The sequence below is a fragment of the Tetrao urogallus genome, assembly GCF_951394365.1.
Source record: "Tetrao urogallus genome assembly, chromosome: 4".
Classification (NCBI taxonomy): domain Eukaryota; kingdom Metazoa; phylum Chordata; class Aves; order Galliformes; family Phasianidae; genus Tetrao; species Tetrao urogallus.
Window position 1 is genome coordinate 24,539,317 of NC_136817.1, and position 12,203 is coordinate 24,551,519.

General features: G+C 37.6%; 2 protein-coding genes across 2 annotated transcripts in view; one reads left to right on the forward strand and one right to left on the reverse strand.

The window, feature by feature from the left end:
* WDR17 (WD repeat domain 17) overlaps positions 1-2,369 on the forward strand; it is a gene marked incomplete at both ends in the record, with an annotated part of 38,198 nt that extends 35,829 nt beyond the window's left edge. Inside the window, 3 exons of the mRNA XM_079535106.1 lie at positions 139-234; positions 418-601; positions 2,250-2,369. Of these exons, the coding sequence (XP_079391232.1) occupies positions 139-234; positions 418-601; positions 2,250-2,369 (400 nt within the window). The remainder of the gene's footprint in view (positions 1-138; positions 235-417; positions 602-2,249) is intronic.
* A 3,525-nt stretch (positions 2,370-5,894) lies between these two features.
* SPATA4 (spermatogenesis associated 4) lies at positions 5,895-9,711 on the reverse strand (the record flags this gene model as incomplete). The annotated part of the gene is made up of 6 exons (XM_079534085.1): positions 5,895-5,975; positions 6,574-6,683; positions 8,610-8,830; positions 9,134-9,252; positions 9,414-9,543; positions 9,623-9,711. 6 exons carry the CDS (start codon positions 9,709-9,711, stop codon positions 5,895-5,897), a joined length of 750 nt encoding a protein of 249 aa, XP_079390211.1.
* Between the last annotated feature and the right edge of the window lie 2,492 nt (positions 9,712-12,203).

The following is a 12,203-nucleotide window of genomic DNA, read 5'->3' on the forward strand; positions in this document are numbered from 1 at the left end:
ATTTAATATTTCTGTGGCTTCATACTGGTGACCATCATGAAGGATGAAATGATGAACTTGTATCAAAAATAGTTGAATATTATTTCTTTCAAGAAAATATGCATTGTTAATTTGGGCTTTATTTTCATTCCTTTTCAGTCAGCTTTTAAAAAGACGGAAAGTATCCGTACCGTTGAAAATTGAGCAGCTCTCTGAGGAATTAGATGCGTGGAGAGCCTTCACTCAATCAACCAAGTATGTGGAAAATAAAAAATTAGTATGATGATTCTACTAGCATTTAAATGTTTTGTTATGAATACAATATTATCTCCTTCATAAAATCTTTATATTAATGTTTAAAAAAAATATTTGATGGATGTTAGTTTCCAAAACAAATTATGATGTGTAGCTGGAAAAAAAAAGCTGCTTTTTTCACAGACCTACCAATGAATTGCCATGCACCCCACCATCTGAGTCACAGAAAAAGGTCTATTCAATACTGGTATCACGGATACAAGAGGAGCCTCTGAAAGGAATGATTGGGCCTGACTATGTCACTGGATCAAATCTTCCCAGCCATTCAGATGTTCACATCTCTTGTTTGACAGGGCTAAGGATACAGGTCAGTTTCAGAGAGCCAAGGTAACTCATCATGGTGTTAGCAGTGAGTATTGATGAGATTACCATAAATCTAAAGTACATACCATCATGTACGAAGACTAATATTTTCCTTATTGTCACAGTAGCAGAAGTTAAAGATAAGGACAAATGCTGAGATCTGCTATATAGATAAGGTTATGTAAAGAGTTGTCCAGCCAAATGATTGCCCATTTTACCAATCTGAAACTTCTTAGTTTTCATGGAAAAAAAAAAAAGCTGCATTCATTTTGCCAAATTTTGTTTGTATTCAAATTTATTTGAATTTATTGTACTCATTTATTGTAAATTATCTCATATATATCATTATCTCATTGCAGCTTGATTAAAAAATGTCATGTTCAACCACATACTGACATTGTGTTTCCATTGTGATTAATAATAACAACAGAATAGTTAAAATTCATTAATTGAAGTCAGATATTAAAAATTGAATATTCAAATATTTTTGTTTCACTTCCATAGGACTTAAAGATCAAAACATGCTTGCCCTTATAATGCCTTTTTTTGGTATTTCTGGGAAAACTAGATGGGTCCTGAAAACACTACTCTGCATGGCTACTTCCTCCAAGTGCTGCCTCAGTGTGAAATTGTTCTTTTATATGAGGCTATCTGTTTTCTCTGTGCAGTGCCAGATGCCAGGCCAAAGAGTAATGGGGTTGTTCAGGGATTGAGAGGGATGGTTTTGCATTGGCAATGGGAGGTCACAAAACACTAGTAAGATCTTTAAGGTAAACAGAATTAACAACAACCTCAAGTCTAAAGGATTTGCTGCCAGTACTTCTGCATGAGACCAGTGATCTCTGCTGTGGCTCAGTGAAAAATGCATGCACATGTTAGTGGTTGCTAATAGCCACAGAAAGCTGCTGCTATTATACTCCATTTGACAAGAATGGCAAATGTGGTGTCACCAATTTGACATCTACAGTATTTTAATCTCTGGATTAGTGAATAATGTCCTAATTCCATGATTAGTGAATATTAGGAGTCTTTGCTTTAGGCATGCAGATTGGCTCAGAAATCATTGAGTAAGTACTAAGGTACAGTAACCTAATTACTTGGTTTTACAGTTTAAGTGGCAAGTTCAGAGAGCAAACCACTGTAAAAATGCACTTAAAATTGAGTTACAGCTTTGAGACCTTGTTTCATCAGATTAAAAAACTGGCAGATACCTTCTCTCTCATCATATAAATCAATGCTTTGTCCTTCATGTTTCTCATAGTGAGTACTGGATGTTGCTTAGTAGACTCCATGTTTTTAAAACTATTCATGGAGCCTTTTTGGTTTCATTTTGTTTTTAAGATGGAGAAATCCAAAAGATACGACATCAGGCAAAATTTAACTGACAAATGTGCAGAATACAGCAATTGTTAAGATTAAAAAAAAAAAAAAGTGATGAATACAAAATTTTCAGTTCCTAGATTTTAGAGACTATTCACTTAACAGTTGCATATTACTAAAGCTTTGAGCTGACCAGGTAGTATTTTCATATGAATTTAGGTGATAGACTAAAAGTTGTTCTTCACGTTCTTCTCAGATAAAAATGTGGTAGTCTTTACACAATACACATGGACTGTCTTTTTCTTTCTCTCCAAATATTTCTGCTGTTCCAGGGTCCAGCATTCTTCCTTGAAGATGGAAAATCTGCAATTTCACTGAATGATGCTTTGATGTGGGCCAAAGTGAATCCATTTTCACCACTAGGAACTGGAATACGGCTTAACCCATTTTGATGCAGTATTTTCCTCTTAACATAACACTGATTGTGAAAGGACAGAAAGATGCTAGTCAAGCTCTCTTGGGAGACGAATATTTGGACTTTTAAAATTGTAAAATGAGAACAACGAAAAAAGATTTCTATAGAAATGTTTGTTGATTATCCAAAGAAGTAGTTATTGAGAATCCAAAGAAAAAAATCCTAACTTAATTGACAGCCATGTCTTTTTTTAATACAAATTGTTAGACAGCACAGACATATTTCAGCTGAAATTGACTAAAATCCCTTTAAAGCACGGAGGCAACCCTACACATCATCAAAATACAGATAAACTGTGAAACCCAAATATGCTTTCAAAGGATTAATGACCTCATGAATAGCCACTGCAACTTGTTTTAGAATGACTGTAATAACACAGTGACTACTTTTTTAATTTTAATTAGTTTTTACACAGGATTCTGGAGCAAAAGTAAAATTTCAAAAGTGCACAGGTGACTTTTGCATTCATTAGTTACATGAACAGTAGTACAAAGTTGTTTATTAATGTTTTGTTAAGATAGGTTTGAATGTCTAGATTATAATAGTATATTTTCTAAGAAGTTCATCTTTGGCACTTTGTCCCCCTGTATACTCTCAATGACAGCTAAGATGTATTTATAAAACCTTTTTTTTTTTTTTAACAAAGCCTTTGTAAGGAACAGAAAATGTAGTGATGTTATTAAAGTTCTTTATGTACATTAAAATGCTTTCTTTTTACATTTTATGTTAGTTATAAGTGTAGTGTGATGGACCAGAAACAAACACTTTGCATAGATTTTTATTTACTGATTGTCATGGTTTTGTGATTTGTTATTGGTAGTCTGCATCATAAGATCATGCAGTGCACTGGGAATTAAAGAGTAAATGCTGCAGATCCGGTTTCAGAAAAGAAGAATAGACCACAATTTGCATAAGACTTCTTTTTTCATTTCTGTTTTCCATTAAGAGGGAAAGCTGAAACTTACTGTAAGTCATGAGAATGTCTTTCTTTTTGCCTGCCTTGGCTCCATGTGTTTACTGGCTGTCTCATCTACAGGATCACAGTAAGGCTTTCAGTTTTTAGATACTCCCTCATTTATTTTATTAGCTTTGATTCCAATTATATTGTATTGTCTTGCATTCCATTATCATATTTAGTAAATTAGTTTTCTCCCTTAGATTGTTAGCACTGTTACTGTTTTGGAGTTTTTTCCCCAACTAGGCCCATCTCCATACTTTTTCCCTTTTTTCCAGGGCATGGTCCATGGGTTTCAGACAGCGTCACATTGGGAACCTTCACCCCATTAGTCACAGAATTAGGCCAGACCAGGGCTGGAATCATGGTGCTATTTCTGTGCTCAAACAGGAAGAAAGTTATGGCAGTACAATACCAAGATAATTTAAAGTTGTGTACTGTAAGCAATTTAACCGTAGAAGTCTTATGATTGGAATTGCTAATCTGTAGAAAGCTTGCTTTGGTTATATTATTTTCAGCTTGATGGCATACAAGCAGAAATCTATCTGACCTTCATTACAGTTGTGACAGCTGCTTTAAAATAAATATAAAAATCCTGCTAGTTACTTAAAATACAAAGAAGTTATCATTAGAAACTGGCAGAACTATGTCTAGAGCAATCCTTTTAAAAACAGCAGTAATACAAAGTGGTATTTAGTACATCTTAGTTCTCAATAGCTCTATAAGCACTGCCCTCATCTAGCTAAGGATAACAATGTCAACATGCCAGAAATGTACTATGGAGGTTAAAAATCAACAATTCTCGTTCTCTTCATTTCTCTTTTAAAATAATTAAATTTTTCATTGCCTGTTCTAGAATGGTATTACAGAATTTCTGTTATAGGAATTTATTGGAAAGAAAATTAGCTGCTTTGTTATGTGTACAAAAATTTCTGTTCATACTTAAGAGTTGGTAATATTTTACTTCTTGCAGGTATTGTTTGAAAAATGTTTTCCCTTGTTCAACCTTGTGGAGTTTGGAGAATTAAAGTTAGATTTCAGAACTAAAAATTTATATTTGGTGACAGAATTTTCCAGCATTATCTGATGGGTTGCTTCAAAGATGAAAGATTATTTCCTTTTACCACATAAATCTTACAATTTAGTGTGTGATATCTGTTCATACAAAATTGGTGAGAGAAACTAAGAATTGAATTTACAGTCTCATGTCTGATGACAGGATCTGAAGGACTGGCTCAACTGGCACTCTGCTCTATTTCCAAGTTTTTGCTGCAATGTAAGGATTTTTACCAGTACTTCATAACTTAAGTATCTTAAAAATATATATAGTCTAACTGCATCAATTTGTTGCAAGTAAGTTGTGCCTTAACACATAATCTTAGGCAGATTTTACTCCCTCTTCAAACTAGAGAGGGAGGGTTAATTTTTGTTTCATTGATGAAATAAAATAAGTCACTGTGAGTAAAATGGTTGTGTTTTTTGTCTACTGCAGTTTTAACCCCATGTGGTGAAAGAAAGAAATGTTCTTCATTATCCAGCACAGCTAGTCAAATAGAGGTATTTTCCCTTAATATTTAAGAATCTTTTTAAGAGTCTTTTTCTCTAATAATGAGTATTTCTGTTTTAATGAAGAAATTTAGCAAGCTCTATAATAGTGTTTTCTAATAACTATAAATCTCAGCATATCTGAGATGTTAATGTCATTTTATCCATACAAAATCAAACTTTTTCTGTTGAAAAAAATCTGACCATTAAAGACATCTTTAAGCTTCACAGACTGTAGCCAAATGTGAGATCCTCAAAACACACTTTCCTACATGGCTTAAAAGACAATATTGAGAAGAAAAAAAAAAAAAAGCAATGGTATGAACTATGCCTTTAAAATGAGATATGACACCTTGAAGTTTAATAATATGGAGTTTTCATAAGTGAAAAATATTAAATCCAGAATTACAGGAATTTAACATTACACTAATGCAAGGAAGTACTTCTCTAAAGAATGAAGTTAAACTACCAAGCTTAGATACCTCTTTCAGAATATATTTTACTATTTTTTTTTTTTAATTTGAAGCTTTCATGGTTATATAGGAATGAAAATCGAGAATCTTTGCTCTTATGATGACTGAAAACAAAGGAACCAAAAAAAGCACTTGTGGAGACTGTCTTTATATCTTAATCTACTTCATGTACAATGTTTAACTTTGTAGACTCTGATGTTCTATCAGTACCATCTGTGTCAGAAACCTTCACTGATACATATCAACTTTAGTAAGAAATGAAGCTGAAATGGATGCTAGGCAATATTATATGAACAAGTAAGTTACAGTACTGTAGAAATAAATAAAATCTGTATTGTAGAACATGATATAATCTAGTTTTTTTAATTAATTTGGCTTTAAATGAATTTGTGCCTAACTAATAGCCAACTTAGATTTCTCTTTATTGATTATGCACTCAACACAATTGTTATTGAGAGATTGTTTGTATTTAAAAGTTCCATATCTCTCTGGTTAATCCTTTCAGCAGTATCCAGATGGTTCTAAATATCTATCGTGAGGGGGGAGTTGTCAGCTGTTTCCCCTGAAGTTCTTTAGAATGAACATATTTTGTCTCCGGTTTTTGATGAATCTGTATGCAAACAGGTGGGGAAAAAATCATGACAGCATTAAAGAAGTTGTTTTAATCAGATTTAACCATAAAAATCTAGACTGAGTTTAAACTCTTATAGTCTCATTTTCCCTTCTGAAGAAATTATTGTAGTCCTATGTATAAAGACAATGCAGTACCACTTTTTAAGGGTGTTACTATTTAAACCAACACAGACAATCCTTGATGGCAAAGAGGAAGAATACATACAAACAGGCTGAAAGCTAATTAATCAGATCAATTTGTGACTATTGGCATCAGTGCCAAACAGGATTTCAGCATAGTGAATGTACCCAAACTAAATCAAAACACTGAGAAAAGTAAGGAAGGCATTTTTAAGTATTAGAATAATTGCTACTGCTGCCGTATTAGGGAAAATCTCAAAGCAATTGATCTTAAAAAAAATAAAGAAAGAAATCAGTTTAACACTGCTAACCCTCTCCAAGTCTCCTATTTTGTAAGAAGATGTAGCTTCAAAGTTTTTAAACACATCTATTGGCTGTCTATATAGTAAAAGTAAAAAAAAAAAAAAAAAAAAAAAAAAGTTTAACCCCTGCATGATCCAGAAAAACAAACTTACATGAGGTAACAAATGGTGCTTTGGGATACCAGCTGTATTCGTAGAGGGTATGATGCAATCCAAATGGTGAACCACACGCTGTCCAAAACTTGGTTTAATGTTAAACCGTCCTTTAAGACAAAAATACCACACTGCTCATTTCAGCAGTATGTTGAGCATCTCATCAGTTAGTTGTTTACTTCTCCAGTTTATCTGTACGCTGTAACTACCCTGCCCCCCATTTTACTTAAATGCTCAGATGATCTGGCAGCTCTATAAAAATAACACACTCAGAAGGGGAAACGTTAAACATATTGTAAGGTAGAAGTACTCTGTATCTTCTTTTCAAACAGGATATTTTTTGTATGTTTAATTACATTAAATAGTTTCAGTGTTTTATTATTTAAAATGCCTGAGATTGTAAATAAGCATTAAACAGAATGTTTGAGATTGCACAGTATGTCTTAACTACATATGCTCAATTTGAACAACTTCAAAATATTTCAAGACTGTAATCATCAAGTCACTGCAGTTAAACGTACTACTTGGCAAAGAAAGTCTTCAACTGGAGAAAACAAAAAAAAAAAAAAAAAAGCCCACAAATTTATGTCTTCATGGTGATCCAGAGCAAATCTTTCATTTGACATGATCAAGTTAAAGACATACTTCTTGAAATCTAATATCTAATTTCTTTGCTTACGCCTTATTTACTCCTGCAGCTACCTTTGATACACTCCTAGTATGTATAATTTGTAATGTGTAAACAATTTAAGATAATTTGACTTGGTCTGTGGTATAGAAGAGATTGACACTAGAATGTTAGGTTTAAATTTGGTGTCAGAATTTTCAGAAGGATACAGAAAACTCGCAGGAGTGCAGCAAAAGGCTCCAAAATGGAAACAAACTAGAGAACTCAGTTTAATTTTGGAAACCACATCATGTTTTTACTGGAGATGGAGCATCCTCCATGACAGGGCGTGCTTTAGGTAATGTTGGTTATAAAGCTGAATATAAAGAAATTCAACTGAAATGCTGTGGCTTGCAAGACTGAGATCAAAGTAGACAGGCTCATGATCTCTTTGGACTCAAAAACCTGCAAACTGGTTGCATTGGAACTGATGCATGTAAAAGCATGTGCCTGCAAGACTGAGGGACTTCTAAAAGTCATATATTGTGTCTTGGAGAAGAGTAACAAACATTAAAATGAACAGAGTTATCACTAATTGATTTTTAAAATGTCTTTCACTGTTGAGGATTCTTTGATAGTATTGGTGACAGAGGATAACTGATCCAACTCGTAGCATTCAGTAAGTTAAATTATCCTAATAAGCAGAAAGACGAAATAATCAGCTTTTGTCTTTTCACCTTTTCTTAAAGCTGAAGCAACTCAGTTCTTCACTCTTCATATGTCATATGCACTAGCCCTCTAGCTACTTTGGTGGCCCTCCCTACATGATTTTAATCATAGAATGTGCATTTGTACCGGGGAATTCAAAGCTCTTTCTCAGCCAGCTGCCTGCAGTTGGTAGCAGTGTGTAGGTTACTCAGTTGCCAGGACAGGACTTGTCTTTGTTCCACATTGTATCCTCTCATTTCTCCAGCCTGCTGGGATCTCTCTGAACTTGAAGGAGCCTCCACTGTGCCAGTTGCTCCCCCATTTGCTGTGTCCTCTCTCTCCATGTCCACATCATTAATGAATATGTTAAGCAGCCCTAAGAACTGATAGCTAAGGAAGGTCATTTGTAACTGGCCATAGCTGAACTGTATGGAACAGCCCTTTGATCAGCGTCCCTTTAATCAAATGGTCCAGACCATCTTCCCTCTGGTTCATCAACTGCTTAGCTACTCCCTCTCTATCTTGATAGTTCAAGAATACTGTGGGCCTTTGTGCCATGAGCATTTCTTCCAAGAGCATTCAGGGGCAAGCTACAGCATCTCTGCTGTGTGCCTCAGCCAAGAAGAGCTAAGGAACAGCGTGGCTTCTTTCAGTGATAAGGAGTAATAGAAGGGGATGTTTATTGATAACGTTAATGGTGAAAGTTATTTAATACACTCACGTGGATTCTCTGCCCTCTCTTGCATCCTCATTCCTATGTGCATGTTAATGATGGTAATGGCCTTCTGTCTATTGGTGCAGATGCTGGGTTCTACCAGCATCTCTGTCAACCTGATGTTACTCTTGATGGCTGTGGAAGCTGTTGCTCTGGCAGCTACTGGTAGCTGTGTCTGGTAACAGCAGTCTGTAAAGTCAATCTGCCTCTCTTGCAGACTTCCAATTCTTTAAAAAAAAAAAAAAAAAAAAAAAAAAAGTGTTTGGGAATTAATTACAGTAAAAAATAGCTAAGTACCAGTTCATTTTTATGGTTTTATAGTTATTTTCACATTGACAACAGAGAAGCCCATATGCACTCAAATAGCTCAGGCAAAGTGATGCACAGAGAGATAATGGACGAGCTGATGGCAGAAAGAAGCAGCTGTTAGCAAAAGTTTGGCTAATATTCAAAACTCACTTCAAAACACCTTTTTGCTTGCCAAGCCGGGGCCGGGCAGGAGAGGCCACCTGCGGGCATTGCCCACTCACCGGCTGCTGGTCAGCGCGGAGCAGAGTTCTCGCAGCAGGCTCTCCGCCGCTCCGGGCTTACAGTGAATCGTTCCGTCTATCAGCTCCTGTGTGATGTCGAACTCTTGCTTTGCCAAAAACTTGACGCGTCAGGAAGGAAAAAAAGAAAAAAAAAGCAATTACAAATTAGAAGATCAAGGAAGGAGCACGGTCTGTGGCTGAGAGGGGCCGCTGTGAGGGGCAGGGGGCAGCAGCCGCCCCAGAGCCGCCCCAACGCTCCCGCGCGCCGAGGCGCCCTCACCCGCCGCAGCTGGGACCAGTTGCTCAGCTTGGTGGCCAGCGAGCAGCCGTTCGTGTAGGCGTCGGGCCGGACGTGGGCGGGGAAGCGGCGAGACAGGATCTCCGCCACCAGGTACCCGTTGGAGAAATCCCTGTCGAGACAACGCGAAAAGCGCTCGCACCGCCTCCCGCTCACGGCGCCCTCCCTTTCCCCGGCCCGGCATGGCGGACCTGCGGTAGTTCCGTGGGCTGACGGAGAGGCCGAGGCTCAGCAGCCAGCGGAGCACGGGGCGAGGCAGCTCCGGTTGCCGGAGGGCCATAGCTAGCGGGGCTGCACTCGCCGCCTCGTGGCGCTGCCGTCACGAGGCGGCCCACGCAGGAGGCGGAGCGCGTGTGGCGTGCGGGTTGTGTGAGTCGCCGCGTGGTACCGGCTGTGTTTGTCCGCAGTGCCTTACGGCAAGCCCGCGTGATGTCACAGTTGGGTTCCAGCGCGGAATGGAGATGTTACGCGATATATATGTCTTTGAGAAATTGTAGGTTGCTCCAAAAGTAACGCCTTCTGCTGATGAACGTCAGTGGATGCCATCTTTTCGGCATGAAGGAATTTGGTGGCACGCTTCTGAGGCCTGTCTGTGTCGCACCTGGTGTCAGGCTGCCCCTCTGCTGCCACGCAGCAACAACGTATCATGGAATATTGGTGGGAAGGTTCAACCTCTGCTGCCATACTACCAACATCCGTCTCTGATCTCGTGTGCGAACATCGTAAATAGGAGGCATTGCTTTAAGAGCATCCGTTCTTTAATTTCTGACTAATCATGTTTTTTGGAATTGCTTTACCAAACGCTGATGTTGTCTATTTGGTTAGTATGTATTTCTGGTACATGGCATGAGAATGGGCTGATCTGAAAGCCTGTTCCACAACACAGTCCTGCCACAGCAGCTGCCTGAGTTCCCAGTTTTGTTTGTTCCCATCCAACCTATCTCAGTTTGCTGAAGGGATCCTATTTTCATATTATTATCTGTTAGCAAAAGATTAAAGATTTAAAAGTGAGTGTTACCCAAGATTCAAGTCACAAAAATACCCCTGCAAGCTGGATCTGGGTTAATCTGCTTGTCTACTGCTCCATAGAATTAAGGAGAAAGTAGTACCCTGTAGCTCGCACCACTTAAGAGGATCTTGTTTGCTCTTTGGATGACTGCCGGAATTAGTGGCAATAGATAGTGCAAATGGCATGACAGTGCAAATCCACCTAGATGACGTAAGACAGCAGGGACTCTAATGCCTAAAGCCAAACCAACATGCTCTTTTTTTCTCATGCAGCTTTTCCCAAGTCAAGTTTGAAAAGCACTCTGCACACCTGAAGGTAAGCGTCCAAGTGATCTTGCTCTGTGTATACAGGTGGAGTAGTGCAGTAGTTGTCTCGGCACTATTGTGTTTCTTGAAATAATAATGGTAATGGCATTATACAGAAAACAAAACATTCTAAGTTTCTGAGTGGGGAAAAAAAACCAACAAAACAAACAAAAAATCTAGACGCTACTCTACCTAACTTGCTCAGTGCATGCTCTAAATCCTTAGACTATGCACAGTATGGAATCCTAAGCAGTCTCTCCTACCTGCAGCCGATCTTCCTTTAGAGGGACTCCAGAAGAGGCTCTCACTAGAGTTTTTGCAAGGAGCAGAATAAAGTAAGATTCCTTTAAACAAGGATAAAAGTCAGAAAGCTGGATTTTATTAGGTGGACATAAATTAGCAACTGAGTATTAGGCTTGTAAGTAGAAGGCGGACCAACTTTTTACATGAGTAGATAGTGATAGGACAAGGGGAAATGGCTTTAAACTAAAAGATGATAGATTTAAGTTAGATGTTAGGCAGAAATTATTTACTCAGGGAATGGTGAGGCTCTGGCACAGACTGCCCAGAGAGGCAGTGACTGTCCTGTCTCTGGAGACATTCAAGGCCAGGTTGGATGGGCTCTGGGCAACTTTATCCTGTGGTTGGCAGCCATGCCCACAGCAGAGGTTTGGATCTTTGTGGTCCCTTCTAACCCAAGCTGTTCTATGACACGATGCAGTAGCCTTCAAAAACCATGCAATAAATTATGTTTTTCTCTGAGGCAGATTATGTATATGTCCCTAAGTTATGATATAGCACTGTTAAGGAAAGATTCCAAGAATGCTCTGTTACAAAAGGGGATCTGAAAGTATTTCAGCATTATGGCTTCCCTATAATTTGTAAACTTATATCTTTACAGATTTTCTGTTTTAAAAAGTTAACAAATAACTTATAAACTAGATATGGCTAAAAAAAGAAAAGCTCAAAACACAAAACTCCAGTTCAGAGCACAGGCAGTGAGGAAGGGTAAAGGAAGTTTCTCACTGTCATTAATTGTCTATATAAAGAAAAGGAAGAAAAAATGGCTATTTATTCATTTATTTATTTTTTTTTTATTCAACGTTTGTAGTGCACCTACCACCAAGTATTTTTCAGTACACAAACAACAGATATTTAAAAACACATAAAATAATGACTCCAAATGGACAAAGTTAACAAATATAAATGAAGAAACGCTGCAGTTCCCATGTGCCAAACAGATTTTAAAGTATAAATACAAATAAAATTAACAGCACTAAAGCTAATTAGTAAGTGTTAAGCTAAACCTATACAATAATTTCCCAGAGTATCAGCACACTTATTCAATTCAGCCTTGTTAGCACCTTGGTACCAGTTGCTGAATGGCTCCCAATTGTGATTACACGCCAACACCAGGTGTCAAAGATTTGTGTCTTTTTAAAGTAATATGCAAAAGGC